This window comes from Puntigrus tetrazona, chromosome 8 (assembly GCF_018831695.1).
Source record: "Puntigrus tetrazona isolate hp1 chromosome 8, ASM1883169v1, whole genome shotgun sequence".
NCBI lineage: Eukaryota > Metazoa > Chordata > Actinopteri > Cypriniformes > Cyprinidae > Puntigrus > Puntigrus tetrazona.
Window position 1 is genome coordinate 9,606,222 of NC_056706.1, and position 23,013 is coordinate 9,629,234.

Genomic DNA, 23,013 nt, shown 5'->3' on the forward strand with positions numbered 1-23,013 from the left:
GTAATCATTTAAATAATTTATTTAGAAATATATATGGCGCTGTATCGCTCACACGCGGTGGGCATGATGATGTTGTCTTGTGAGGGGCCCGCCCCCTTGGTTGTGTGACTGGGGGCCAACATTTGGTTCTACGCCCCTGGATGCAGCAGCCTAAATGCTGCTTTAAAAGGAAAATTAATGCATCACATGCTCAGTTCATAACGCTAAAATTGAATCAGGCTCCCCCTTCCCCCATAAATATTACACGTGATAGATAGCCTATCCAATAAAAAGGAAGCATATATGAAATTTTTTCAATCAATTTTATTGAGCTTATCACGTTTCACGCCCTCTGGCATGGTCTCCAAGTCAATTAATTAGCTATTGGGGGCAATGGAGCAATGGCGCCCTCTGGCGGATCGTTCAGGATGCTTCGCACGTCTCCTTCATCCTCGGAAAAATGTCTGTCACTGACATGCAAAGTTGTCATCCGTGGTCCTTTAATGCTTTTCTTTGAAAACATTGACCTCGTTATAAAGTCATATTAGCTGGATTGAATGTGTAAGACCGTTAAATACTTAATGCAGAAGGCTGGAGAAAGCATTTTTTGATCTGCAGGAGGTTTGTTTGTTTGGCTCTCAGGCTGATTCACTTATTAATCAAGAACAATAAACATACATACATACAAACACTCAAACATACACATATATAATTTCATAAAGTTCTTCGTATTTTCCTTGCAAACTGAGACGAGAACCGAAATCCTATTGCAAAAAAAGCAATTCATCACAGTTAAACCAGCCATTAAAGTAATCAGTCCTTCAGATGATTCATCTGCACTGATGATTTAAGCCTGCGCTTCAATAATCAGGGAATCCGTTTGTTAGAAGGAAGACAAAAACAGGGCTGATTGCGCACCCTAGGCAGGTATGGAAACAGACAAGTGGTAATGTGTGGGTGAGAACTGGAATAACAGTTTTTGAGAGTTCGGTTGACTCGGTTGAAAACAGAAAAGATGCAAATCGGAAAGAAAAGCCCCTGAGAACTGGCCGTCGAAAATGAGCTCTTCGAGTAAGAGTTCTTAATCACGCCCCGTCTGATATATTGACCCTATTCGACAGAACTGATTTCTCAGTCTGTGCTATGGCTGGGACAACCTAGCGGAGTCCGGCATGGAGGGGAATGTCAAAGCTCATCCTTCTCCATCTGCTTAAACGCTTCCAAGTCCTCCTGCCAATCAGCCATCAACGAGTCCACCGATTGGCTGCTCGAGTCGTCGTCCACCGCAGGCTCCTCCCCTACATCCACGGAAACGTAACTGTTAAGTTCCTCCGTTGGCTGAACTGACTCTTGTCCCACGGCCGAGTCGCCTGTTGTCTGTTCCTGAGTAGTTACTTGTGATTGGTCGACAGGTTCCGAAGAGGCGGGAGAAGTGTGGTCTTTCTCTTCGGTGGAGCAGTCCTCTTCCTCTGCTCCTTCCGTACCTTGAAAAAGAGGTCAACTGAATGAACCACAGGCGTAAAAGACATTTTGTCACCAAAATCAGATTTTGTCAAACATGCAGATTTTAAATGAAGTGAGTTCAAGTCCTCCTGGGCTCGTAGAGAGTGCTGCTGGCCTTGATGTCCAAACAAAGAGAACTAATTTGCCATGAATTTCCATGAATCTGTCTTTTTGCTCTACTACAAATTACACACATTCATACCCCAAACATTCTTGCGTAGTTGTTTAACACAAATGTATGTTTTTATACAAACATAACTGTCAAAAGCGAGCAAGCTCAAAATGCTTTAGACTCCATCTTCACCTGTATTTAATGTTTTCCACTTGAGGTCTGATTGACAAAAACACATTATAATAGCAGGTATAAACAGTTCCTTAATTAATGTAAAGGTCATTTCACACAGAGTACAAAACATCTGCAAGCGTTTTTTTTAATATTCGTCATCCTTTCCTATCAAAATGCTTTATAAGCACGCGTAAATGCAGAAAATTGTGGCCATATTTTCTTACTGACATGCTTCCAACTCAGAAACTCAGGGCCTAAAGTAAGTTCAAAATCTCCTATTTAGAGATGGCATTTATTTTCACTCAACTACTGATTATGCTCTTTGCAACATGACTCATAAAAACATAAAAAATTGGGTTTGATGTATGAAGGGAAAGCCATAGAGGAAAGATACTTACTGCCATCCAACAGGGCGCCCGGGAGGGCTTTCCCCTTAAATATGGATTCTGCCCATCCAAGAAGGTAGGGGAAAAAGTATCGGAAAGGGAAAAGAGTTACAAACACAGAGGGAAAGAGTAATAAAGGAAGAAAAATCAGAAAGGAATGAAAGTAGATGATGCAACGTGTACCACCTTCCTTACATATTAAGACGTTTTTATAGTCATTTCTTCATTCTGTCTTAGAAAATGTCTCACCTCTGTCTCTAGCTTTATCACTTAGCAGCACCTCCACCTCCCTGTACTCCTTTAGAGCCTCCAACAGGATGTTACCCTCTTTATGGAACAGGAAAAGAAGTGGTAAAGTGACATCATCAGTGTTCCGCCCATCTCCCGCCATTTGGAACAATGGAGCTGTATCACTGCTGCTGCCCTCATTGTCATCTAAGAAAGGACAAAAAAAAAATCAGAGAGAGAATAATACAAACTGACTTGTTTTGTACAAAGCAGTGTTGACATTGTTAACTAAAACTACTTAAAAAATTATTAAGAAAATGATAAATGTTGTTTTGGCAGATAAGCGTAATAAGTATAAAATATTTTAATGCTATTCTAAAATGAAAAACAAATAAAAAACAAAACAAAACATTAATATGTTTTAATAAAAAATAAATAAGTAATCATATACATAGCACTAGTAAAAAAGCGATACAAATATTATAATTAATCATTTTAAGCAGCCATGGTCAAATATAGTTCATTAACCAGATCAGGGGATTTCAAACAGGGGCCCACTAAAGTGTTTTATGTGGGTTTTTAGTGAAAACATATGGGAATATAGAGGGAATAAAAATACTAAAGGGATGATTTTGAGACTGTCATTGTAACGATAAAATTGTTATTAGAAAAAAAAAAAGTAGCATGAAAAGTGCTATATCATAAAATCCGAATTTAAGTTTGTAGCAGTAATGGAGGGCGTTGGGCTACAACTAAATATTTTCCAGATAATATTTTAACAATATGTTTGAGTTTCAGTAACAATATAAAAGCCACCTATTAAAGTGTGTGTTCTTTGTGAGGAAATCATTACATTTAGGGGTTATCGGCATCAAAAGAATTGAAAACTCCTGAACTAGCTGACCTGACTCCATGAAACATGTCTCACCTATAACGATACCTCCGATGGCCCCAGCTTTCTGAATGTGCCTGGCCTTCTCTGCAAACATGCACTGGCCTCTTTGCAGCAGAGCAATGCGGCCGGCCACAATTTCTCCGTTACTCAACTCAGAACAGCCGTTATAGGGCTCCGCTACAGTTACGAACCCACGCACCTGAGGGAGAAGGAAAAAGAGAACAAAATAAACAGTATAGCATGACTAAAAAAAAAAACCATACCCTGTAGCAAGAACAAACCAAGTACAATACAGAAATAGCCAAAAAAGTGAGAAAGCACATAATAAAAGGTCACAGTTAATCATACTCACTCCAGAACTGCTTTTGGAAAGATCCATTCCAAACTGCGCAGGGCCTGCAGTCAAAACCACTCTACCAAAAAAAGGGTGTGAAACAATCTGAACAGCTCGTGGAGGAAGCTGCTCCTTCTGCTGCTGGCTGGACAGCTCCATCATTTCCTGCATAAAGCGCATGCCGTCTTCTGCAGCAACTGCGCTCACAGCCTGCAGTGAGGAAGAATTTAGTTAGAAATTACAGAATTTAATTTGAATGACAGAATTCTCATAACTTACGTAGCATAATTCCTTTATGCCTATAATATAATATAATATGTGTTTACAACTGTTGCCTTAATATAAATTAAATAGCGTTAAAATGATAAACTCGTGGTTGCTGGTTCTGCACGGTACCTGTGTGGCATGTTGAACAAGTTGTACTCTGCCATCCTTCAAATGGATGAGACTGACACCCATCCGCCTCAGCAGCTCCAAATGTTCAGGGTTATTGGCCATAAAGTCTTGAGCCCTAAGAGGAGGACGTCCCATACCAGGATCTCTGCAAAATACAGATAAAAATAAAACATTAAATATGAAAATTATTTAAAAATAGAACATCTGATATATACATACAAACTATAAATTTATGTAATGTAAAATGATGTAAAATGCTGTTTAAACATAGACCAGCTGGTTATATCATTTTCTCACCGATGAGTAGTTGGGCGCGGACAACTCTTATCCACCGCACTCCTGATTGGTTCGCGGAGATTGCGTGGGAAGGCGGGATCAGGAAAGAGTAGGCGGGTGTTAGGGCAAGTCCACTCAAAATTTGAGTCATCAAGCTCCTCTCCAGCCTGGGATGACAGAAATATAGTATATCAATATCTGATAGATTTAAAGTACACAAACAGTAAAAACTGCTATGGCGCTGATGTGCAGTACCATATTGTTTACCAAAGGGGGCGCCTGTGAGTTTGAAGCGGTGGAGAGGGAAAGAGGCAACAGATGAGCTTCTGTGGTAAATACGTAGTCCTCCACATTAAAAGGCAAATCCTCCTCCTCAGCAAACAACAGGAACAGGTACTTAAACATCTCCGCCAGGAAAAACGAGTCCATGCTGAAACAAGTGGGCGGTAATGAAGAAAAATAAATATGCCATGAGACAGTATATCACCCACTCTTTACTCAAAACCACTCCCGTCACAAAATCTTCTTAAACTATTTGGACAAAAATATTTAAAATAAACCAACATCCTCTTTAGCTACCCACAAACTCCTGACTTACCGGTCCTCGTGGCTCCCTGTCCTCACGTCCTTCATAGCAGCAAAGCCACAGGGAACCCGAGCGAATCGGTTCAGGTTCTCCAGTATGGTGCGGCCCACCTCCAGGTAATATGGATCTCTGGTTGCCTTCAGAGGAAATGTAATTATTTGTATTGTTTCAAAGTTTAACAATAAAGAGACAGTTCAAACTAAATTATTCATTATTTACTCATTATTTTACATGGATTATTTTACTGATGTCCTTGATTTCTGGACCTTGATCATGGTAATAACATTGTTCTCTATAGGAGGATGGGAGAGCTCTCAGAATTCATTTTAAAAAAATCTTAATTTATGTTGCAAAGATGAACGGAGGTCTTGCAGGTTTGGAATGACATTAGAGTGATTAATTAATGACAGAATTTGTCTTTTTTTGGGTGAATTGGCCTTTTAAAGTACATGGCTAAATGCACTACAGCAGGACCAGTCAACGTGAAGGAGTCAGGTTGTAGAGAAAGAAAATTGAGTGAGAGATGTTGTATCGAGATTTAGTTAGAACCCAGTGACACCTCTGTACCTTATAGAGGAAGTAAGTGCTTTCTGCAAACTCTGGCCGGAGGGGGTGCTGAGCCCAGTGAACCCTGAAATCAGTCGTGAAGGCCTGGCGAGACAGTACGTGAGGGGGTGGGCCAAAGTCAAGAGGAGTTTGTAAAACACAGACATCGAAGAAATTGAAAAGACAGAGAGCAGAAAGGAGGATCTACCTCAGGGAGGAAGTTGTGTTTCTTGGTAACCTGATAAAGCATTTCATGCGTCTCTATGGCTGGCCGGATATCCCCCTTTAATACCTGCAAAGAGCGGAAAGGAGCAGATCTCAGGTTTGGATTTTCATGCCTGAATAAAATTAAGACAACACTAATTACTCACCTGCAATCCAGGGAAAAAGGCAAGCAAGGAGTCCATCCAGGTTCGAGCTGGCAGAAGGGGTTTGTGGATGTGGACATCCAGTAGCAGAGGAGGTTGGCTGATGTATTTCATAATGGATGCATAGTGCTGAAATACATGCCCAACAAACACAACGCATGAATACAGACTACATAATAAATTATCAACTTAATGACACATTATCATTAATGCAATAAATCATGTTAAATGACACAACCTACTCCAGCCTACTACAGTACACAAAAAATAGTATGTAAGTCTAAACATGTACATGCATTTGAAATTAAGAAGGTGAACATGGTCTCTAAGTTAATATGAAATTATGTTCAAAACCCATTTAAGATGAAAAAGGTGTCCATTAGGGGTTGACTGGATTACCAAAGTTGTCTAAATATGACAGATGTGTGAAGAAAAAAAAAAAAAAAGGTTTGTAATGACTTTAACAAAAGAATAACAGATACTCATATACAGATACTCACAGTGTTAAAGCGCTGAAGAAATCGATCATCTCCAAGTAATATATAAGCCTTCATTAAGTACTCATAATAGGAATCTATGCCTGCCCCAACTCCGCTGTCTGTTAAGGGAACAATTACAAAAAAACAACATGATTCAGATTTGACATTTTCCTAATTTGTTCATATATAAGCAGATTTGTTATGTCTTGGGTCGGTTGTTGGCTGTGATTTAGTCTCACCCCTGCGGACCCACTCTCCCGAGTGGATATTGATGGTTGTTCCCACTAGATTACTGTTCCTCTGTCTCTTTTCCCAAAGGAAGTCAAGAGCTCTTCTCGCATGAGCCTGTAAACAATACAACAGCACACCAACACCTAAATACTGGCCTACTTCAATAGATTTACTCATTGTAAGTCTCTTTCACCACACACAGTAAGAACATTCCTGACCTCACAATACTTTTCATAGTTCACAGAGAGTCACGCTAATGTTGTCTTTGTCTTACAGACGGTACAGTTATGTCATAAGAGATCTGTGATATAATTCTGTAAACAGAATGTGTACAAACATTTCAGGAATCAACACTTCAGGCTGAAACGACGTCACTGCTTCATTGTTAGCTCGTTACAAAATAGTGTTTGTGCTAGCTACAAAATGCAAGATTTTCAAACATTTCTCGATACCCTGAACCAAAATATTCACTTGAAGATTATATAAGGACATTTCTGAATGTTGTATCAAAATTGTGACATTTGCTCACAATTCCAACATTAAGCTATTTTACCTCAAATGTGGGGTCGCCAGTAAAGCGGCTCAGGGCTGCAAATTCTAGAATGATTGTCCCGGCACAGGCAGTGCAGGTGTCCGTTTCAGTGCCTGTGCGGGTCTCGGGTCCACGGACTCCATAACGCAGGTTCACCTGTAAATGCAGGATCAAACATTTTTGGTATGAAAAATACAGTAAAAACAGTAATACTGTAAAATATTATGATGATTTTAAAAGTCATGTTTTGCATTTTAAAGGTACAAAATGTAAGATTTTTGTAATAGAATATCCAAAAACCACTTGCACAGTGTTATATATTCCATGCAGTTGCGTACTTACATTATCTCAAAAGTTCTCTAGGATTTAAATAATTAACCGTCCCTGGTCATTGTCGCCTAATAATTGCCTATCAATAACCGAGCCGATACTATAATATGCTACTATAGTATTCATTCGGCCTATGAATACTATAGTAGCATATATGACAAATGCGGAAGTGACTCTTTTTCTGCATTTTACAGTATTGCGCATTATAACCATTTACAATGAGTCTGTTGAGTATATGAATGGAATAATCAGAGGCGGTTCAGATGAGACATCGCTGAAACAGTGCGCACGCTGACAGGGCGACTAAATTTCGCCTCGTGAACAAGAGCCGATGTATGAATAATGTAAATAAGCAATTCATTCATCAAACAGTGTATAGACAGCTTAATGGTTACAAGGGGAGTTTTTTAAAAAAGTACTTAATCTCATGCTAATCAGTCATAATGTTCTTTAACAATAAAAATGTTTTTTGCTTGCTTTCTCTGTATTATTATTTGCTGTTTAATAACTGTGGAAGGTACAGGTAACGTCAATTCATTACCTCAACTGTAAACATGAATCGTGAATTCCATACATTACCTAATTAATAGTGAAAAAATAGTCTTTTTTCCTTTTTAAATTTAATTTCCCATCGTCGCACCCATGTTCACATCGTAATCAAGCTTCGCCTGTGTTATTGTTTTGAACATGCAACCTCTAGCGGCAAAATCTTACATATTGTGCCTTTAATTGGTTTGAAAATATATAATTTGTTCCTGTGAGGGTCATTACTTTAATCTTGTTGGAACTTAAGTATTTTTGTTAAAAATATTTATACATTAAAAAGAACAGCATTTGTTTCAAATAGAAATCTTTTGAAACATTACAGTGTAAATAAAATAAAAGCATACATTTTTTTTAGGTAAATAATAATTAAACAAGGGTTAACATCAAAGTGGGCATTAGAATTGATATCATAGCATTAAAGAAAGTTCAGTTACTAAATAAAAATTATTTGAGAATAAAGAGGAGGCTGTCATGCAGTGTTGGGCACATTATTTTAAAAAAGTAATTCATTTTAGTTACTTCTCAAAAATAGAAATTGAGTTAGTAACAGAGAAGTAACTATTCTAACATTCTATTCAATAACTATTCAAAGTAACTCTTCAACTATTCAAATATATCAAATAACTTGAATGTTTCCTATATATAATGTTGTGATGAGTCAATCAGTATCAGGTATTCCAGGCCTGTACGCCTGTATAATAAACTAACAGCAACTGCGAAAGGGGTGGTCATGCCGATGATGAGATTGTGCAGTCATTGTGAGAAGTCACAGAGTTTATTCCCCTAAGGCAGACTTCAACAAAGCACTGCTATGAACAGAATAGCCGATTCAAAAGAAATTCAAAACAAGAGAATTAACAATCTAAAAAAAGAGAGATTAATGCTCTAAACAAGACTTTTTGCTTATTCATATTTGTATATGCAATGCAATTACTCACTCTAGGGTAAGGCAGGCCACTGCTGGTGTTAAATGCAGGCAGCAGTCTGAGTCCGAGATCTTTGGCCATGTGCAGCAGCTCGTCCTGGTACCAGAGCATTCGGCCACTTTCTTTCAACATGACAGCCATGGAATGGCCTCCCAGTAGTCCACTATAGAGAACAGTAAAGTTTTAAACAACCAAAATGGCCTGGTTTCAGAAATGCAGTCTTTTACTCCGACGGCCCATTTTGAAGCTCTGACAGATGCCTTACTCACCCCAGCACCCGGATGTTGGTCTCAAATACGGACACCACGATGTCATTATCCAACCGTACATCCGCCACCACTCTCCTCACCGCCTCCTCAAACTCCACCGTCTTATTTAACAGCTGTGAGATGTCAGAGCAGGTCATGAGCAAACAACCCTGGGTTTGACTGTACATATGAGTGTTTGTATGAAGTTTCAGGTTTTGTTTGAGATGTCACTCACTGCAAGGGTGTCAAGAGTGTCGATGAGGGTGAGGGAGAACCTGAAAGAACAGAAAAACATGTTTTTATCTCAGTCTTTCTTTAAAAAGAACTAAATAAAAAGACATTTCTTCGCGTCACCATCTTTATTTTCTCTCCAAAAAACTTACTTGCCCAGGGCATCATCTATATCCCCTCGACTGGGCTCTAGTCCACGTACTCTCCCACGGCAAGTCAAAGGCATCAGCTCATCTGCGGGGTAGGCATGGTCCTGTCAAAACAGATGCAATGTGATGAAATCAGGCAGATTTGAATTATAATGCTGTTCTTTCAAACATGAATCTGCCTCCCCTATCCTCGCCGTCCATGCATGTTTTTTTTTTTGGTTTTTTTAACTGGAGGTTATCGCATTTCAGTTTCATGCATCTTATGTTTCCAACCTCCTTAGAGACACTTCTGGGCATAACAGAGGTTTCTGGGAAGCATTTTACAAGTTTAGAAACATTGTTCGGCAACATAATCTAAATTAACATTCTGGCTTCATTTATTTACATTTAAGTATAAATTTATATGACTTTACTTCTTTACTACAATTTTTGTCCATATAATGAAAGTCAGTGGAGTCCAAAAAAAACAAGGCTTTTTGTGTGTTTCATAGAAGAAAGAAATGCAGTAACACCTATTTAGTAACATAATGTGCTGTAGTTACATTTGTCAGATGTATTTATAGTAATTACTACATTCTTACTAGGAGCACTAAATCATGCATAATTACATAAATACATAATTACAACTAAAAGTAAACCAATCCCTAAACCTATGGTATGTAATTGTTACTCAGAACGTATTTGTGGAAAGACAATGACAGTAAAAACATATTTAAAGACACAAAATAAATGCTGTTCTGCTGTGTGTATCTTCAGAAATATATCACAGTTTCAACAAAAAATATTAAGCAGCGCAATTAATTTCAATATTGATAAAAAAGAAATGTTTCTAAATTACCAATTCAGCATATAAGAATGATTTGTATTGCTGAAAATTGATTCTCAAAATTCAGCATTTCCACCAGAGGAATATTTTTTAAACATATATTAAAATAGAAACCATTTAATTTAAATTTATAGTAATATTTCACTATATTACTGTTTTTATTGTATTTTTTCACAAATGAATGCAGCCTTGGTAGGCATAAGAGACTGGAACATGAGGAGCATAAAAATTTTTATGTACCCAATTGTTAACAAAGAAAGTTATCAGTCACTGTGTACATACCATGTAGTTTTGATAAGCGTGGTCAAACATTTCCAGCACTTGGTTCCTGAGAAGCAAAGACATTTCTTAAATAAAGAAAGCATTCGAACAGCAAGCAAGTCATCATTTCGCGTTTCCTCACACAGACCCATACCTCAGTTTATTCTTCTCATCTCTACTCATGGCCTCTGACAAACTGATGGAGGTTCCCAAAAGAAACAGCAGCAAAAAAGCAGGCAACATTGTTGCAGAATGAAGCATCCACATGGCTCCGATCCACTGGTTTCACAACAGACTTCACGTAGATGAAGACAACTTAGGCAAGCGTCTCGAGTCACCTGTTCCTATCTTAGATGTGTTTATTTAGCACCAAGTCAGACTTCATCCACCGCCGGTCCATCATTTTCAAATGTTAAATCAAAAAACATACTGCGGAGAATTTCGTAACGCCCACAACACTTGAATACATTCACTGTTCTAGCTCAATAACTTTACAGTTCATATTCTTATCTGAACTTCTCACTTGGTTGAATGCAGCTCTGGTGCATTTCTGAGATGCTTCTAGTGTCTATTACAAACTGACCGAGGAAGGAAGAACGGTCGCATCAAATTTTCCTCACACGAAAGTCCTGTCGTTAGTGTTACTCAGCCAGCTGCTGTTGTCTCACCTGCCTGTCACCTTGTTAACACGTTGGCATCCATGTGACACGTCTGCATGCTACACTCATCACCTATAAAACAACAACAAAACTACATCACTGTAGATCCCCAGCAGAGACAGGCTCAAGAGGAGCTCCAGATGGGGCCATGGAAAAAGATGATTCGTCTCTAATAGCAACCATCACCATGGGAGTCACGATCAGCAGTTTATATCCCAAGAAAGAAGGAGAGAAAGCATCGTATTGATCCTATTAAAACTGATAGCAATTACATGAACAGTATGCGTGTCCCAGTGTCATCTTCGTGGTATTAAAACTAGTTTAAACCGTGTAGAAAATGCCGCGGCGTTACTCTGGAATAGAGTCCCCTAAATGTTGTTGTCAATACGATATGATGAAAAAACAAAGATTTATTAACTCGTCACGCTTTGTTGTTTAGCTCGCCGGCTAATCAGCCGATGACAGTTCGGCAGTACTGAACATATGTTATTGAGGCAGAAACGCTGCTAAAACTAGCGGAAAGACCATCTTAAATCTGTTCTTCGGTCATCCAGGAGTGTTCAGAAGATCCATTCAGCTCTCCGATTCCGACAGATAAAAAATATTCCGTTTAACAGTGGTTTTACGGCAGGTGTAATACAAAGGGCCAGAGGTCTCTCTCTCACAATCGCCGAGTAAATGATGATCACCAGTCTTACGCCAGATCATAGGAGGACATGAACATCCGCATCCGGGTATACGCCCCGTAAACGGTGTAGTGTAAAAACTACAGTTCCCAGTGTTCCTTTCGAGCAAGCTTTTTTCTTTTACATTATAAACAAACATATATAAATAAAAAAAAGTAATAAGCCAATAAATCATTGTTATTAGTAGTAGTAGCAGCAGCGAAATATTACTAAAATATTCATATTGTTTGTAATGCATCTTACTAAAACTACACTTTGTAATTTTACTTTAAATTCCTTTCGGTATATATTGTTTAAGTACGTGTGAAACATTTAAATGAATAAAATAAATAAATATTCAAATAAAAATACAGTATATTTGTGTCTCATATTTCTTCTGTGTGATTTAATTAGTTTTATTAAAATCAGAAACATTATTTAGCTATATGTTTATATGTAAAGTTCTGTCTATGAAACTGGCCTTACAGAGAAAAAAAACAGTGCTTTTATTCCAAAATGTATTAAAATAATTTATTTCAAAACAAAGGCAAGAATATAAATATAAAACATATATAAATATAATAAATATATAATAATGTTAACGTTACTAATAAAACGCTTATCTGGCATTTAAAATATTAATAAGATTAATATTGTTTGTTACACATCTAATAAAGACCAATTTTCATTCAATTTTAATTTAATTCAGTAATTACTACGTAAGATAATTGTAAATTAATTTCGTTTACTAGATAAAAACAGTTTTACATTTTCAAGAAAATCCAGTTTACATTATTTATTACTCCGGTAAGCAATATGCTCCAGCCACATGTTCATCTCTCACATGTTTTTTGTAACTACAGTCTACAGTCTAGATAGATAAAAAAAAGTATTTTTTTTATTATTAAAAATCCGTCCACACTGTGCAATGCATTCATTACAACATAGTTCTTGGAATGCATTAAGCGTCCTCTAAATAAAGTTACTGTCTGATTTATCATTTTTTATTTTACGTTTCAAGATGTAAGCAACAAGTCTGGGTACGCTTCCTGTTAAGCACGCGTCACATGGTTGTCTCGTGCAGTGACGTCACTGAAAAACAAGCGCGGTACAAGTGGCAGAAGGTGCAGCGCCTGTGAAGTGAAAACTGCCCGAGCGCGTTACACGCTTCTAGCGAACGACAGAGAAGGTGAGCTACTGTCTTTTATTTCTGGTATTAATTCAAATGTGATTGCTCGGCGACAGTTAATAGTTGTGTTAAGAGATAGAGAACAGAACTTGAGATTGTGCAAAACCTGTTTCCTGAACAAGGAATTGTTCAGTGGGCTAACGTGATTTCTTGCTGCTGTGTATGCAGAGATGTCTAAAAGCGTTAAAAAGCTCACTGGGCTCGTGGCAGCTACGTTCACACCGCTCACTGCAGAAGGGTGAGATATTTCATTAATAGCTTTACAGGTTTAAAGTATTACAGGATCATTTGCCTGAGCTGTCATTGATCTGTTCTTTGCTGCTTTCAAGGGAGATCAATCTCTCTGTAATTGGACCGTACATTGATTACTTAATAGAGAAGCAGAATGTCAAGAGTGTGTTTAGTAAGTCAAAACTATTCATTTAATGTAAGGTTTTGGGTAATAAGGCAGCCTGTTTTTTTTTGTTTGTTTTTTTTTTCATTTATATTATGTGTAACTACTTGTTTTTGGTAGTTAATGGCACGACAGGTGAGGGCTGTTCTCTAACTGTGGATGAAAGAAAGCAGCTTGCTGCAGCTTGGTGCAAACATGGAAAGAACAGGTGAGTTATTGCATGTTTCTAGTTTCTGTTCAGCTCTGGACAATGAATACGTCCAAGGGGACAAGGGTTAAATACAAATTTAGCTAAACTTTAATTGACAAGGGAGTAAGCCATTCGTTGTCTAAAAATGATTAAAGGAACAACACAGAATGCTATTTATCCATGTATTCCTGTGAATGAATTTTATGACTGTGGTGTTGCTAGAAGTTGCTAGAAGAGCAGCATATGCAGTGGAAATGTTAATGATGTTTCAAGAAAAATGGCAAAACTTTTATTTAGGAAAAGTCCACAAGACCAAAAGCGTCTAAAGTTGAAGAAACACCCTAATTCCATCTTTATTACTCATTTATTTCCTTCAGTGCCAGAGGTTTAATTTCTTTTATGCGTGTGTGTTAAGGCTTGAGCAAGTAATTGTTCATGTTGGCTGCATGAGCATAAAAGACTCTCAAGAACTGGTGAGCGCACTTTTTCACATATTTACTAACTGCATTTTTTTTGTGCATATACCACCGCTTTTCATAAAGCACATCTCCATTTTCGTAACGGAAGCCTCGCAAAGTCCTTTTTGTCTAAATTATTGCTTATCCCTTCATGTGTTAGCCTGTGTAGATAAACGGCCAGTTCCCTCCTCGTGACTGTTTGAAAGTGCTGAGTGGATGTTTTTTTACTTTTCCTCAGGCTCGGCATGCAGCCAGTGTAGGGGCCGATGGCATAGCAGTAATCTCTCCTTCCTATTTCAAACCCATTAATGCAGGTTTAAACCCCTTTTTTCTAAACACTGCGTTGTTATAATTGTTATTTTATGTTTCCAACCATGCTTTTATTTGCTCTTCCTCTCTTCACAGATGCATTGAGGTTGTATATAAAAGACGTTAGCGCCTTTGCTCCAGATCTTCCGATGTATTATTATCATATTCCAAGCATGACTGGTGTTGCATGTAAGTGCAGATCCCACACGTCATCATCGCTGGCAGTCAGAACACTTCTTTATATTTTTTTATAATTGCGTAATACAGAATGAGACCGTTTCACATGTGAGAGATTGACTCCTGTAGTTCAGTATCTGTTTTTTCTTTTTTTTTTTTTTTTTTTAGTGGATGCAGCTGATGTGCTAAATGGGATAGAGCAGATGATCCCCTCATTTCAGGGAGTGAAGTACACTGGGTCTGACCTAAGGGATCTCGGACAGTGTGTCTGTTACAGTCAGTCCCATAACTGGTCTGTCATGTTTGGAATAGATGAGGTATGCAATCCTCTCACTCTTATCTGCTGCATTTTGCCCTGCTAGTCAAACATTGAAATAATGTTGTTTTAATTATACTTTGCTTGACACTTTGTTTCGCAGCAACTCTTGGGAGCTTTGGTTTTAGGCGTTCATGGAGCAGTAGGGAGGTGAGTGCCAACATCATAACTCTTTATCCAGCCTCAATAGTTATGAATTCAGGATTTTTTTCTTGTTGTTTTGTTGATCCGGTCCTTGCGTTCTGTTATTTAGTGGCTGATTTGCTTGTTGGGAGGAGTGTAACCTCAGTTTTGTATTACATTATTATTTCAAAGGAATAGTTCATGCAAAAATGCTTTTGCCATCTGCATCTTGAATGGCAATTTTAGCAAACCTTAATTTTTGGGTGGACTTTAACACTTCAAAATCATTTTATGGATATCTGTCAGTTAAAAAACAACCGATTCACATAAAAGTTATGGTTTGGCACTAGATGACAGCAAAACTAGTAACGTTTGCAAAACTAGACACAATTTGAAGCTTCTGGCTTGAGTCTCAGTAATTGTAGGGAGGTGAGCAGCGTTTTCATCCACATTCAATACCACAACGTCATTTCTTTAATACTTTACTGAAGACCACGCAACGCTCTCTGTCCTCTGCAGCACATATAACTACCTCGGACGCACGGTGAACCAGATGCTTGCTTCTTTTGAGAATGGCAACCACATGCAGACCAGAGCACTGCAGGTACATCCTTCATCCCATTTTGCTTGTGAAAATCTCATTTAGTGATGCTTAGGTTTAACGACTTTTTATTATTTGAACTACAGAAATTAATTGTTTGCTTTTCTGTTTACAGTTTGAAATTATGAACATTATCACATTTGCTAAAAACCTTGGTGAGTTCATTGTTTTCCGCATTACATTTCTTAATCATTTATTTGATTAAAAATGTATATTTTAATATATTTTTAAAAGTAGTTAATTGATGGTAAAGCTGAATTTCTTCTGTGTCACGCGATCCTTCATAAATCATTGTAATATGCTGAATTGCATTTCTTTTTATTATCAATGTCAAGAATGTTTAATATTTATGTGAAAACAGTAGTAATTTTAAATGAATGGAAAATTAAAAATAATCTTTTTTGAAATGGGAATATTTTCTAAGGGAATGTCTTTGGTCTATTCAGAGCATAATTTCTTTAATAAAACTTACAGACCTCAAACTCAATGTGACAGTAAAACCTGATTTTGTTGTGCGTATTATTGCAAGGAAGGATTCATTTCATTGTATTATTATTATTTATGCTTTGCAGGTTTTGATGTGTCTGTGAATAAGCAGGTGATGAGTGAAGTGTCAGGGTTAGCTCTGGGTCCCCCTCGACTCCCTCTGCTGCCATGTCCTGTCTCCAAGGCCCAGGCTATAGCACAGAAAATCAAGGACTTCTCTCAGGGCCATTAAAGTGAAAGACATTTCACTGAATGTGCCTGAAACTCCAAACAAATCATTTTGTGTTGTTAGATATCTGCAGACTGTACCACATTTTTACACTACAGTATATTGGTGTACTGTACCTTTTTTTCATACTTTATACTTGCCTTTCCTTATTAATGTTTTGTTTTTTATTCCCAGCACATGTAATGTCATTTAGCATTATGTTTGCTCTAATTAATAACACCAACAAATATTGGTGAACCTACTTGAATTACCCAACTAATAATCCTTAACGTTACTGATTTATTTACACTATGGTATACTGGATCTTGTATGCGCTTTTAGTTTTGCACATTTTGTTTGTTCTTGTTTTGTGTTAAAAAGCATGCATGTTTTTATTCTTTAATATTGTATTAATTACCTTCTTTTAACTGATGTTGTAATTGTTCCAGGCTGCTGAGGCAGTGGTTGCTGGACCAGCCATATCACCACTGTTCCCTTAAGCAAGACTCTTACAAAAGTATTTCTATGTGATAAATGGCATTACTCAAAGTATCATAAAATCTATTTTCTCTGGATGTTATATTTTAGATGGGAAGATTTCATTTGAAAAAATAGATAACTCAATATGTAACAATTCTCAGAAATCATTATTAGAAATCAAAATAATTATTTTGATTAGATTAAGCAATAAATGTAAAAAATAGCTAACTAACATGAAAGCATAATAAAAAGCATGATTTTTTTTTTGATTTTTTTTAAACATGAGTTATCTATTTTTGCAAATAAACTCTTCATATACTCTCAAACAGAGTAAGTTAGTTTCAGATTCTGTTCAAATGTTAGTGCTGCTGTCCCTCGATCCTAAATGTTTTGTGGAAAATTACATGTGCCACACTAAATATTTGAGTTTCTCATGTTTGTAGAATACTGCTCAAAAAGGGACATTTTTATATGTTGAAATTTTTTTAATATTATTACTTATTAAATGCAGGTTTGAAGTTCTCAAGAGGTATAAGAAGAGTTTAAGAGGTAAATCTGTAGGACAGCGGCCCTTTAGGACCATGTTTGGACACCCCCGGCCTTGAAATTAAATTTTTTTTAGTTTTTTATTAATCCAGCTGTCATAATGCTGTTATGTCATTGGCATCGCCCACTATTACCTGATTTCCTCTCTGTTCAAGTCTGTGGTGGAAATCTGGCAGAATGACATGGAACAAATCAAACCTTTTAATTATATAAAATGTTCCGGCCTTCTTTGTCTATTAGTTTAATTTCAATTTCATCTTCATTTATCTCCCATAAACAGCATCTCATATGTAACATTCTAATTTGTTTTTAGATTATTCAAAATAACTGAATGAAATTTGGTTTCTTTTTATGTTTTTTTTTTTTTTTTTTTTTAATGTGAAAAGTGTAGGAGGGATACGGTTCATGTTTCACTACCGTCTCAGCAGGACACATGAGAAACTGCACTATCATCACCTAATCTGTTGTTTTACTGCTGACTCCACAGTCTGACTAAAAGAAGCGCAGTATTTCACAGTACATGACCATTTATCAGCAGGAACAGCATTAGCAATTTCCTTCCAGATAGGATACAAGTAAAGAGAACTAAACTGTGTCTGAAACACAGACACCTCAGCTCTTTAAAATTCAGGTCACGACCACGTTTCCTGTAGAAAAAGCTGCCTGACTACAAATTAGACTTCTTTAACTGGACACATAGTATGGAAACCCTGTAAATTACTTTTGTAACATTTCATGTTGTTATCAATAAAGGTCCTTATTTTTGGCCCTTGGATAGTGTCTGGTAAAGAAAGGCCACTAGTTCTTTTTTTCTTGGTCTCTGTCCAAAGGATTTTGTCATTTTATATGAGAAATGCTGCTCTCTAGTGCCTAAATGCATTGACAATATCAGTCTAGTAACCTAACTCATGCCTAGCAATGTTAAAATGCAACTGATTTAATCTTTAAAGGGGGTCAGAAATTATAAATGCCACAGTTTTGAAATAGTATTAAAGCTTAAATGAAATTTTAAGTTTGGGCCTGACACAAAATAGGCACACAGACATCACTTTTCATTACTTTTATTTGAGCTAATTAATGTCTAGAAACGCATGTAAATATATCTATGTAACTTATATAAATAAACATTACGTTGTGGACAGAGAATGGGTTAACTGACAACTCTTGTTAGATAGTTAAACCTGACAGACTAGTAAAAACAACTGTCCCTGGGAAAATGTCTAATAAAAGACTCAAAATTAAATAAGATTATTTTTGTCCTTCAAAGTACGTATATAACAATATTTAATCCAAAGTCACATGCGGAACCAATGATGGCGGTTTAAAAAAAGTGAAACCCTACGGGACAATAATACAGCGACGCCAAATATTCACGTATTTCCGGCCAGCTCAGCGTACGGAGGAGTGTTGTGTAGCTGTACTCAAGACACAGACATTGTACAGCTGTTAACTGCTTCATATACACCTGCTGTGGGTAAATTTTACATTACAGCAAAATGGTGCTGCTGACAATGATCGCGCGGCTGGCGGACGGACTGCCGCTGGCGGCTTCAATGCAGGAGGACGAGCAGGTAAGAGCTCAGTCATATCTGTTTTATAATTCACTTTAGGCCTATGCGTGCTGCGAATGTAAGAAATCAAAGATCGGTATGTTAAAAAAACATTACGCTTACTTCCGGAAGTGTCTAGTTATCTGGACTTGTAATCCACAACAGCAAAAACTGCTTTAATCTGGCCTTCGTTAGCTCGAATTACAGTACTTAGACGTCTGTTGGTGTATTTACATTAATTTGAGATGCCTTATTTGGAATATAACGGTGTAGTAAATCTTGAGCTATTATATTTGTCTCCATCTCGTTCATTCTCGGTGTGAAAGATGTAATTGGTCACACAGAGAGAGAGGCTTCGTTAGATGGGAGTCGCATAATTTTGATCAGTTACAGCGCCCTCTTCTGGCATAATTTGTCCCAGCCAACCATACTGAAAGTCATAATTTATTAATAAAGAGATTAAAAACGCAAACAAATCAGTTACATCATTTCAAAATATATATTAGAATTGTTTTAAATATTTTTCAATTATATTTAGACTTAATTATAATCGATTTAAATAAATTTGGCACTTGGGTTGAACCCTAGGTTAATGGTGTCAGAGACATTCCCCCGAAAACGAATATATGTTCAATAACCTCATGCAATAAATATAAAGGAGTAAATATAAACTTATGAAAATAAATATTATAGCCTTTTAAAAATAAAAAAGTGCTGTATTTATAGGAATACTTTACTGAAAAAGGTTGTCATAAACTCACCTTTGTTGTGTTGTACGTTGACACTTCTGTGTAACATACAAGGAGTGTTAGGAATATTTTTGTAAATAACATAAATCTTTTTTGCTGCACATTGAAAGCAACCAGTGATCATTGGCTGTCAAGCTCCAAAAAGGCATTGTTGTTTGTATTGGTGTATTCCATATCAGCTATACTCGTATGATAACTGTGTAAGGAAGAGACTAACGTTTCAATATTTTTTTTTTAAATATTGTGCAATCAAGATGATATTTCTTCTATATTTTGATAACTATTTCCCATGTTTTTTTTTTTATGCTAAAGCTTTGTTTAGCTGATGTTTAGAGGATCAAGACAAAGTTTTGGGCTTTGCGTAGATTTGAAAGAAGCAAAGGAAAAAGCTTCCCTAGAGTTACTACAAATAGTGTTAATGTGACTAATAGTTGACCAGCAGTTTTATTAACAGTTTTAAAAGTCACTTGACTTAGGTCTAACATCTCTACATTTCCTCCTTTCATGCTGCCATGAAGGGAAGTGAAAAGGTTCGTTCACCTTTAGCTTTGTAAAATCCCTCTGAAGAGGACTATGTCAAATGTATCCGAGTAAGAGTGACTTATCTAATAATTGCTTTTGTTCTCAGATGGGTCGAGATCTCCAGCAATATCAGAGCCAAGCCAAACAGCTCTTTCGCAAATTAAATGAACAGAGTCCAAACCGGTGCACCTTAGAGGCTGGCTCCATGGCCTTTCAGTAAGTTACTTTACAGTATACTACAGTTAAATAATAAAATAATTGATCATAGGAAGGTGAGTATTAATTTCAAAATCACAGTATATTTGAGTTTTACCCATGAAACTAATGTCTAATAAAAAATCTCTTCTCGCTGTTTTTCAAAGCTACGTCATAGAGAAAGGCGTTTGCTATCTGGTGCTCTGTGAGGCCGGGTTTCCTAAAAAGCTAGCCTTCGCTTATCTCGAAGATCTGCAGGCAGAGTTTCATGAACAGCATGGCAAGAAGGTGCCCACGGTCTCCAGGCCCTACTCTTTCATAGAGTTCGGTAGGAACCCTCACTCTCTCAAAAAGCAAGTTTCGTTTACTCCCCCACAGGAAATAATGATTCTTTTTTTTTTTTTTTTTTTCCTGTCCAAAGATACATACATTCAGAAGACCAAAAAGTCTTACATCGACAGCAGAGCACGCAGGAACCTGAGCAACATCAACACAGAGCTACAGGATGTACAGAGAATCATGGTGGCCAACATAGAAGAAGTTCTGCAAAGAGGGGAGGCCTTATCTGGTAAACACGTGTAACAACTATTTTAGAGGCATACAATATTATAAACACAATGTTTCATCATAGCTATATTTAAAGTTAAGAAGGTAAAGGTCAGCTGAATGGTTTACTGCCCTTCCTTATTTTATGTATTTTCAAAATGCCCCTGTAAAACAATAGCTTGCTTTTAATAGCTTCAGTGACATACATCAACATTTTTTTTTAAATTAACAATAAATGTAGATGTACGAATGTGGTGCTAAAGTCAAGTGAAAATCCAATTTTTGTATGTTACCGTTTTGCAGAATTTGTAAAAATGTATTATTTTTGTCTCATTAAATGTTTTAAATTTGATCTTTTTTTTTTTTTATTGAGCACCAAACGATCATATTAGATTTTTGAAGGATCATGACTATAGTAGTGACTGCAAAAAAAATTCTGTTACTTTGTAAAAATATGATCTAACAGTAAAAAATCATATATGATAATAGAAAAGTTCTTTTTTTAATTTGTGATAATATTTCACAATATTACATGTTTTCCTATATGTCTTATCCGATAAATGCAGCCTTGGTGAGTGTTAAAGACTTCTTCCAAAAGCATTGAAAAATCATACCAACCCTAAATATTTTTAGCAGTGGTATATATATATATATAAATGCAGGTCCCCGTCTCTCTTTCCACTAAAGAGTCCTGTGCCCGAATATGAACATCCCAAAATTTCATCTTTCTTCTCTTCACGTTTTTTTTTTCCCTTAGCATTGGACTCAAAGGCCAGCAACTTGTCCAGCCTTTCCAAGAAATACAGAAGCGACGCCAAGTACCTGAACACTCGCTCCACATACGCTAAGCTAGCTGCGGGTGGAGTCTTCTTCATCATGCTGATCGTATACGTGCGCTTCTGGTGGCTGTGAGGTGCGGGATGTGCGGAGGGAAGAGGGGCTCTTGAGAAAGTCACGGGTGAAAAGCAGACGGACTCTCACACGACGACAAGTTCACGTTGTGTTTTAAAGCCACAGCTTGTTCTTAAAGACTGTTGGATCTGGCATTTTCCCTCCTAACAGGCTGTTAAGTCCCTAACCTGATCCTCACCGCTATCTGTTTTATGAACTACACAGAAGTTTGTCTGCACTTGTTTGGAGTGTGAACGAAAGAGAGAAAGCGTCTTTTTTTTTCCTGTATGCTGTATGTCTTTGTGATATCCCTCCGTTGATGGAAATTAATCTTATATACTGTATAACAGTATACTGTAAAGCAGCAGTGCATCCAAAAAAGGTGAATTGATAATTCATTAACAGAAGTATGTTAATTCAGATTTGTAGTTTTAGCACATTGTGGGTTGGATCACTTCCACTGGACACTTAATTCTCCTCATGCTATGGCTGTTAGGTTCAGCCAGGGGAATAAACGTAAAGCAAGCTTGTGGGTCAGCTGTAATAATAAAGCTTTGGTCCACCCAATGATTTAGCATAGAATGAATAATTGTAACTGTCTGCCCATTTAGGCTCTTATCTAAACCTGACGCTTAAGAATTCAACTTGTATCTCTTAAAGCCTTAAAATGGAGTGGCTGATTAAGTCTTAGTTTGAATTCGTCTCTTGTACACTTGTGACACATTTACACCAAACAGATCATTTGGATTGTTTTCTTGGTGCAAAAGTTGCCCAACAAGCAGCACTTGCACTGCAGCGAGGAGGTCTGTGGTCATGTCCAGTTACTCAATCCGGACCAGATCGTTGAAATTAGTGTCAGGGGTGGACTGACACTTTTTTTTTTTTTTTTTTTTTCTTAGAAAAACAGAGATTTGGGATAAATGCAATCTAGAAACTACATACACCTGTATCTGTGGTCCTGCCTCGTGCACGGTTGCAGATATATGGCCCGGGTTCCTACAGCTTTCTCTTTCAGTGTTTACATGAATCTGTATTTTACATGCATTGAAGAACTTAACCCACAGTAACTTATCAGACACCCATGTACCAACTGGATGAGGTCGGGATGCTCATCAGAAGAGTTTGTTGGTCTCACCAAACCTACAGTATAAATAAAATCATTTAAACTCAATTTGCTTTTCTATCTGTTTTTACAGTTCACACTTACATTCATGTTT

General features: G+C 37.1%; 3 protein-coding genes across 6 annotated transcripts; 2 read left to right on the forward strand and 1 right to left on the reverse strand.

Annotated features, from left to right (window-relative positions):
- Positions 1-283: 283 nt before the first annotated feature.
- On the reverse strand, positions 284-11,905 carry edem3 (ER degradation enhancer, mannosidase alpha-like 3). Of its 3 annotated transcripts, none has more exons than XM_043247436.1 (21): positions 10,697-11,905; positions 10,564-10,609; positions 9,459-9,559; positions 9,311-9,350; positions 9,097-9,209; positions 8,840-8,990; positions 7,047-7,181; positions 6,502-6,607; positions 6,284-6,381; positions 5,787-5,912; positions 5,624-5,707; positions 5,437-5,520; positions 4,882-5,006; positions 4,551-4,713; positions 4,305-4,450; positions 4,008-4,152; positions 3,630-3,821; positions 3,311-3,476; positions 2,404-2,589; positions 2,167-2,214; positions 284-1,463 (listed from the first exon to the last, which is right to left on the reverse strand). In XM_043247436.1, the coding sequence occupies exons 1-21, from the start codon at positions 10,807-10,809 to the stop codon at positions 1,165-1,167; spliced, it is 2,667 nt and encodes an 888-aa protein (XP_043103371.1). In that variant the 5' UTR covers positions 10,810-11,905; the 3' UTR covers positions 284-1,164. The 3 variants fall into 3 exon arrangements, with proteins under 3 accessions (XP_043103371.1, XP_043103369.1, XP_043103372.1); XM_043247434.1 differs by having other exon boundaries at positions 4,539-4,713; XM_043247437.1 differs by lacking the exon at positions 2,167-2,214 and having other exon boundaries at positions 4,539-4,713.
- A 1,042-nt stretch (positions 11,906-12,947) lies between these two features.
- On the forward strand, positions 12,948-18,109 carry npl (N-acetylneuraminate pyruvate lyase (dihydrodipicolinate synthase)). Its single transcript, XM_043247811.1, has 12 exons — positions 12,948-13,055; positions 13,224-13,293; positions 13,385-13,458; positions 13,570-13,657; positions 14,055-14,112; positions 14,336-14,411; positions 14,503-14,595; positions 14,752-14,900; positions 15,003-15,049; positions 15,542-15,626; positions 15,739-15,778; positions 16,196-18,109. The coding sequence occupies exons 2-12, from the start codon at positions 13,226-13,228 to the stop codon at positions 16,339-16,341; spliced, it is 924 nt and encodes a 307-aa protein (XP_043103746.1). The 5' UTR covers positions 12,948-13,055; positions 13,224-13,225; the 3' UTR covers positions 16,342-18,109.
- Positions 18,110-18,719: 610 nt separating this feature from the next.
- Positions 18,720-22,967, forward strand: sec22bb (SEC22 homolog B, vesicle trafficking protein b). 2 transcript variants are annotated; one of them, XM_043247957.1, is made up of 6 exons: positions 18,720-18,914; positions 20,161-20,172; positions 20,271-20,380; positions 20,527-20,687; positions 20,781-20,927; positions 21,663-22,967. In XM_043247957.1, exons 1-6 carry the CDS (start codon positions 18,840-18,842, stop codon positions 21,815-21,817), a joined length of 660 nt encoding a protein of 219 aa, XP_043103892.1. In that variant the 5' UTR covers positions 18,720-18,839; the 3' UTR covers positions 21,818-22,967. The 2 variants fall into 2 exon arrangements, with proteins under 2 accessions (XP_043103892.1, XP_043103893.1); XM_043247958.1 differs by lacking the exon at positions 20,161-20,172.
- The last annotated feature ends 46 nt before the right edge of the window (positions 22,968-23,013 follow it).

Excerpts from the sequence above, each read along its gene's own strand:
- sec22bb (XM_043247957.1), top strand. The coding sequence starts at position 18,840 with ATGGTGCTGCTGACAATGATCGCGCGGCTGGCGGACGGACTGCCGCTG. Across the intron at positions 20,688-20,780 it reads CTACTCTTTCATAGAGTTCG|ATACATACATTCAGAAGACC; the intron begins GTAGGAACCCTC and ends TCCTGTCCAAAG. Across the intron at positions 20,928-21,662 it reads AAGAGGGGAGGCCTTATCTG|CATTGGACTCAAAGGCCAGC; the intron begins GTAAACACGTGT and ends TTTTTCCCTTAG.
- edem3 (XM_043247434.1), bottom strand. The coding sequence starts at position 10,809 with ATGTGGATGCTTCATTCTGCAACAATGTTGCCTGCTTTTTTGCTGCTG. Across the intron at positions 5,521-5,623 it reads AACACAACTTCCTCCCTGAG|GCCTTCACGACTGATTTCAG; the intron begins GTAGATCCTCCT and ends CTGTCTCGCCAG. Across the intron at positions 2,215-2,403 it reads TGATAAAGCTAGAGACAGAG|AATCCATATTTAAGGGGAAA; the intron begins GTGAGACATTTT and ends TTGGATGGGCAG.
- npl (XM_043247811.1), top strand. The coding sequence starts at position 13,226 with ATGTCTAAAAGCGTTAAAAAGCTCACTGGGCTCGTGGCAGCTACGTTC. Across the intron at positions 13,658-14,054 it reads TGCAAACATGGAAAGAACAG|GCTTGAGCAAGTAATTGTTC; the intron begins GTGAGTTATTGC and ends GTGTGTGTTAAG. Across the intron at positions 14,596-14,751 it reads AAGCATGACTGGTGTTGCAT|TGGATGCAGCTGATGTGCTA; the intron begins GTAAGTGCAGAT and ends TTTTTTTTTTAG.